The 6,428-nt window shown below is 50.3% G+C and overlaps 1 protein-coding gene across 1 annotated transcript; it reads left to right on the forward strand.

Moving 5' to 3' along the window:
• Positions 1-3,896: 3,896 nt before the first annotated feature.
• LOC109153579 lies at positions 3,897-4,598 on the forward strand. Its single transcript, XM_019301434.1, has one exon. It carries the CDS (start codon positions 3,897-3,899, stop codon positions 4,596-4,598), a length of 702 nt encoding a protein of 233 aa, XP_019156979.1.
• The last annotated feature ends 1,830 nt before the right edge of the window (positions 4,599-6,428 follow it).

The following is a 6,428-nucleotide window of genomic DNA, read 5'->3' on the forward strand; positions in this document are numbered from 1 at the left end:
AACCACTCGCCAGCGAGCCACAGAAATGGTAAAAGTCCTCTGGACCAACCATGGGACCGAAGAAGCAACATGGAAACTCAAAGACACAATGAAGGAACGCTATCCCGAACTCTTCACACAAGGTAACCAGGGCGAAAACATAGGAGAAGAGACGAGGGCACTTTACGAGGACCAAAGCTTCGGGGACGAAGCTTCCCATTAAGGGGGGGAGAGTGTAACACCCCGTGTTACGGCCCATGAACCAATTAACTATTTACCCGGAAGAGAAGAAATAAATCTCATTAACTAATTAATTAAGAAAGGCCCACCATAGTCCATGAGCTCTTATCCCTAATCCCAATTCCCTAGTTCTAGAAGGAATAGAACTAACCCTAATTAGGGACTCTTAGGTATATAAATAGGGGGCATAGAAGGAACCTAGAACCCACACCACAATAATCTCTCACCACACAAGAAGTTCCAAGAATCCCCCTAGGAGAAATCAAGAAAGAAGGAATCTTAAAGAAAGGCTAAGAGGTAACCTATGTCTCAACAAAACCTATTTTCCTTGCTATAATTATTTTCTTTGGCCTCCTCTCTATACTTGTGTCTTGATGAATCGTTTATGATATTGAAGATATATTCATGATGATTGTAAGATGATTTTATGTGTGATCTTGATGATCTTGATGATGATAAGAGGTTCTTGATGACTATGTGATGTTCTTGATGAATCTTGATGTTTTGGCAATTAAAAGATGAACTATGATTTTATTGATTTGAATATGATTAGAACCCTAGGTTAAAATTAGGAATTTCGTATTGCGTTATTCTTGATATAATTAGGTGGGATTTCGCATGTTCGGGTGTTGATTATGTTTAGAAGTCGTGATAGGATATGTGCTATATGATTCTAGCTTTTGATCCGTTAATTGTCTACGTGGTGTCATCAATTGCGTTTAAAAGTGTCTAAGCATGGTGTCGGGTTCCACAACGGATCCCGGGACGTTTATTTTGATGAAAAGTCAGTGGGGGGTAGGGGGACCCGCCACCTACTCGCTGCCCGAGTAGGGCGTCGCCGGCAGCGGGCAGCCGGCGGGCAGGCGACTGCCCGCTGGGCACCCGCTGCCCGGAGACTTGTCGCCGGCGGGTGGTCCTCCACCCACCGGCTACCCGCTGGAAATTTCCCCACCTCGGGATCCCGGCATCCCCGTTTAATGTTCCCCCGACCCCCGTGGCGTCCCAACGGACTCCGTCTATCATGCCTAAAGTCTAGTTTGATGTTTCGGGTACCATTCGTGCCTAAAGAAGCATGAACCCCTTAGGGTTATTTCTAGTATGTGGATGACCACGCATAGGTTTCGTTATACGATTTCTCCCCCTTCCCAATGTGTTAATGTGGGTTGCATGTGCTTGCTATGTGTTATGTGTGCATGATACCCCAATTTGGTTGCGATCAAATTGGTTATTCCTGAGCTGCGGTTCAGAAGCTGTCTGCGGTACATTCTCGGGTTGCGGTCCACCGTTTCGCTGCAATCAAACGTTTTACATGAGCTGCGGTTCATATTCCTGGCTGGGGTCAGATGACTACTCTTGGGCTGCGGTCCACTGTTTGGTTGCGATCAAACATTATGATGAGCTGCGGTTCATGGGTCGGTTGCGATCGACCCCTTCGTATTGCGATACGAGGCAGGGTGCTGCGGGGCCGTGTCAGAGCTATATGCACTGACCCTCATGTATGGGCATGCGATTGGTCCTGTGGCGCCACCAAAGTGTGCTTGCGTGTGATGAGATACGAATTGGGGTGATGATGTGAATGAGATGAAGTGAATCTGTGACCATAGGATATATGCTAGTATCTCTATATGCGTGATTATAACTGTTGAATGTGCTTATCCCTATTTGTCGAGTCTATTCCTGGTTTTAAAACTAGCGTCTCCTAAGTATATATCTTCCTGCTTCAAAATGACTTTTCGTATATCTATATACATATATCTATCTATAATGTATTTCAACGCGTTGGAGTGGGTTACCAGCATCTCTCGCTGAACAGATATATTTGGCTTTCAGGCACTGAAGAGTAGACACTGGAGCGCGCTAGAGATTCGGAGTGTAGAGTAGATAGTTTCCCTTTTTGGCCTGCGTGCCATGCTTGCGTATTTACATTATTGAGGATATTAGCTAGTTAGCCTGTGCACCTGAGTTCTCTAGCTCAGGTGTGGCATAACACCCCGTACTCTACTATATTATGTTTGGGATTTAATGAGAATTTACCTTTATTATATAAGTCTTAAAAGTTTTAAAATTTCGGGGTGTTACATTAAGATTCTCTTAGGGGTGCGAAGATTAATTTAGTTTATATTTTTACTTGCACAAATGGCTAATGAGTGAATATAATTTTACATTTTCTACTCTCAGTGTTATTTTATTTTTCTGTTCATAATTACTGCCAATAACACCTCCGCTGAAGTTCGAACTCACAACCTCCCACATGGGAGTCCAATCTAGGTGCCATCTGAGCACAAGGTGCTTAGCCAGTGTTATTTTATTTGAGATACAATTTCTTTAAAATGATTTGAAGAATCTAAGTACTTGTGGTATTATATATATAATTAAAATGAAGATTGAAAGAGCTCGAATTACTCCTGATGGAATAATCACGGAGCAGGATCGGAGCGGAGCATTACGGACCGGGTCGGACCCGGCACCCAGCCGCGACGCGTGGAGAGCCGCCCCGCGGTCGACCAACCACCCCAGGGTCGGCCCAGCACGGGGTCGGCTCGGTGTCGATCGACCCCCACGGGCTCGGCCACATGGGCTCGGTCGAGCTCATGGTCGGCCCCTTGGCTGAGCTCCGTGCTCGGCCATGGACTGGGTCCTCGCGTGGAGCGAGTCCCGCGGCTCCTCCCGCGGACCCAGGGTCCATAGCGGCCGTATATAAACACCCCCCAGTGTCCTAATCAATCATCTTCTACCTTCATACAATACATGTAACGTTATTACACGTCCCGATCCTCTGTAATAGCATTATTCGCTCAATTAATATAATATTTATCATTTTATCATTCGTTCATCACATTCGACATATATTTGGGTTGTATAATCCGAACCCCCAGGTTCATATAATCCATCATTGGTGCTCTTGTTGAGGGCGGTTGTACAAGCTTAAGCGCTCTCCCTATTATCCTTCATCTGCAGCAATGACAAGATCCGGGTCGAACACCCACAACTCGCAGGGTTCACGCAACACGCACGACCTCTCCCTCGCCAACCACCTCAATAGGACCACGGCAGGTCGGCAGACTGTGCCCGTGGGAACGGGAGGGGATCTCAGAGATCAGATCAACGGGAACTGGCGGGGGACGGCGGAGGACCTCCAGGGTCGGCTCACCAACAATCGCCCGCTCAACGGGACGGCGCCACCCGTCCCACCCCCGATTCCGACTCCCCAAGAGGAGGACGCCACACTCGAGCAGGCGGCGATCGCGCTCAATCGCGTCGCGGCGGGGCTGCGACGGGGTGCCCTGGCACCTCCATCTCCGCCCCCTCTGAGGGAGCAAGGTGGCCCCAGTACTCATGCGCCCCGGCCGCCCGCGACGCCGGCCGATGGGGAAGTCAACTCACCGCGACCATCCGAGAGACGAGACGCAGCCGAGGCAAGCACGAGTAACGGGAGGAGAGGAGGACTCGGTCGACCCGGACCGCATCAGCACTCGGGCGGTTAGGCGAGATTGCCTAGGGCCGAGGCCGGCCACAAATGCCAGACCGGCGGAGTCGTCGTGTTCACGGAGGTCCCGGAGCCACGAACTCGTGTTTCGGGGCCACGGGAGCCGACCCCACCAGTGGAGTACTCGGGGGAGACCCGGGGCCGACCTCTGAGCGCCCAGCGCGACGAGACGGAGCAGTTACACAAGCAAATGCACGAGTTGCAGCGCAAGATAGAGGGACGCGACGAGTCACCGGAGCCTCGGGACGCCCTGGCCACACCTTTCACGAAGGACATCATGGCTAAGCCCCAGCCTCGGGACTTCCGATTCCCGGCCATCAAACCTTACACGGGGGCGACTGACCCACGAGATCATCTCAACAGGTACAAGGCAGTCATGATGATGACGGGCGTCAATGACGCAATCATGTGTCGCGGCTTCTGCACAACTCTGGATGGCCAGGCCCAAGACTGGTTCGGGTCCTTGCCGGGGGAGTCCATCCCCAGTTTTGCCATCCTAGCTATGAAGTTTATGTCACACTTCGCGGGCAGCATACAACGAAGGAAACAGTTCGCCTACCTGTGCTACCTGAAGCAACAGAAGTCGGAGACCTTGGCGGAGTACCTGAGCAAGTGGAAGAAGGAGGCCATGGGGGTGACCAATTTCGACATAAGGTCCGCCATCCCATTCTTCACAAACAATCTCAGGTCTGATCCTTTCCACAGCGACCTCGTCCGGAATGAGCCAAAGACGTACACGGAGTCGATGGATCGCGCCGCGCGTTATGCCAATGCCGAGGCAGCAGAGAAGAGGAAGGAGGAAGAAGAAGGCCGGGGATGCGGCGACAAGGCACCTCAACCCCAGGAGGATCGCCGCCCGTCGCGATCACGCCGTGATCGGGGTCCCCCCTAGCCTCGCTACAACACCTGACCCCGCTAACCCAGCCTGTGAGTGTTATTCTGGACCACGCGGAGGACATGGACATCGTGTCATCCCCGAGGAGTGCTAGAAGATCTCCCCCAAGGCTGACCCGAAGAAGTACTGCCGCTTCCATCGGCAGCGTGGGCATGACACGGACGAATGTATGGTCCTCAAGAGGCAAATCGAAGAGGTCATCCAACGAAGATACCTAGGCCAATATGTGAAGAGATCCAGGCAGGACCACGCCAAAGGCCCCGACAACGCCCAGAAGAAGAAGGATTGCGCTGGGCCACCGCCTCTGTCCCGCGCAAAAGGGAACTCGGCCAACTAACGGAGGACGAGGACACCGAGCCAGACAGCCCGACAAAGAAGAAAGTCATCCACGTCATCTTTGGCGGCCTGGAGAGAGGAGACACACCCGCTGAGAGGAAGAGGTGGGCACGGAGCCTATACGTGGGGGAGGTCGTCCGAGCAGCCACGAAAAGTGGAAAAGCAGGGAGCCTATAACGTTCACCGACGACGACCTCCCCAATGGCCCCCTGCTCCACCGAGACGAGTTGGTACTCAGGTTCGAGATCAAGGACATCATCGTCCACCGCGTACTGGTGGATACGGGGAGCTCCGTGAACGTCATGTATTATGACACCTTTACACAACTCGAGCTATCCTGGAAGCAACTTTCCCCGGTACGGACCCCGCTATCTGGTTTTACTGGGGACTCCAGCGAAATAGAGAGCTCCATCGCCCTCGAGTAGGGGTGTGCATAACCCGAGAAATCCGACCCACCCACCCGACCCAAAACCCGACGGGCGAGTCCGTGGAGCGAACCGTATCCGAATACCACGCCCGATCCGATGCTACGCTACAAGATGGATGCAGGGGGTTCGGGTGGGAGGCAGTAAACGCCACCCGAACCCGTCCGAACATCCGATAAAACCCTAGGGTTTTTTTACCCTATGTAATACGACGTCGTTTGGTTTATATATATATATATATATATATATATATATATATATATATATATATATTACCCATTTCATTCAGCGCAGCCGAGCTCCCATTTCACTCTTCTAGACTTCTCTCAATCTCTCATCTCTCATCTCTCGTTCTCTCTTTCGCTCTGGTCTTTGAGACTTTGAGTCTTACTCTCTAAGACTCTATGTTCTCTCACTCTCTCAGTTTGTTAGACACTCACAGTTGTATTCTGGTGGAAGCCCTATTCGGAGACTCGGAGTAGCGACTAGCGACTAGTCTGGCGGAGTGGTGGAAGCCCCAGACCCTAGTCCAGTCACCGGACTCCGGTGGAACTGTGGAACGGCGGAATAGTGGATTCGAAGCCCTTTGTTCTCGAGGGATTAATTTTGAGAATCGAAGTAATTACTAAACCCTATTTACATTTTCGCTATAGATTATTGTGTATTTGTCTTATTGATTAGGGTTTCAAATTTGTTATGATTATGTGGACTGTGATCTTTGTAAATCTGTTGAGAAGTTCCGGATTGCATGTCACTAGTCCTTTGAGTGTTTTTTTTTTTTAAACGATACTTTATTAATAAAAGAGAGGCCGAAGCCAAAACAAAGTCCAAAGGATTAGGCCCCACATGACCTAAATCCTACTAACTAAACTAAGCTAAGCTAAAAGATAAAACAATTATTACAAAACGAAGGCCCCCGGGGCTATAACATGCGTGGCCCCAAGTCCCATGCTAGTCATATAGCTAACACTAGACCATAGGCTAGGATAAAATACTAATAAAAGCTACTAAGTAAAAAGTAGACTGCACAGCTGCTCGAAAGGATGTAAATGCAAATGTAGCTCAT

The sequence above is a fragment of the Ipomoea nil genome, unplaced genomic scaffold, assembly GCF_001879475.1.
Source record: "Ipomoea nil cultivar Tokyo-kokei standard unplaced genomic scaffold, Asagao_1.1 scaffold2510, whole genome shotgun sequence".
In the NCBI taxonomy this organism is placed as follows: Eukaryota; Viridiplantae; Streptophyta; class Magnoliopsida; order Solanales; family Convolvulaceae; genus Ipomoea; species Ipomoea nil.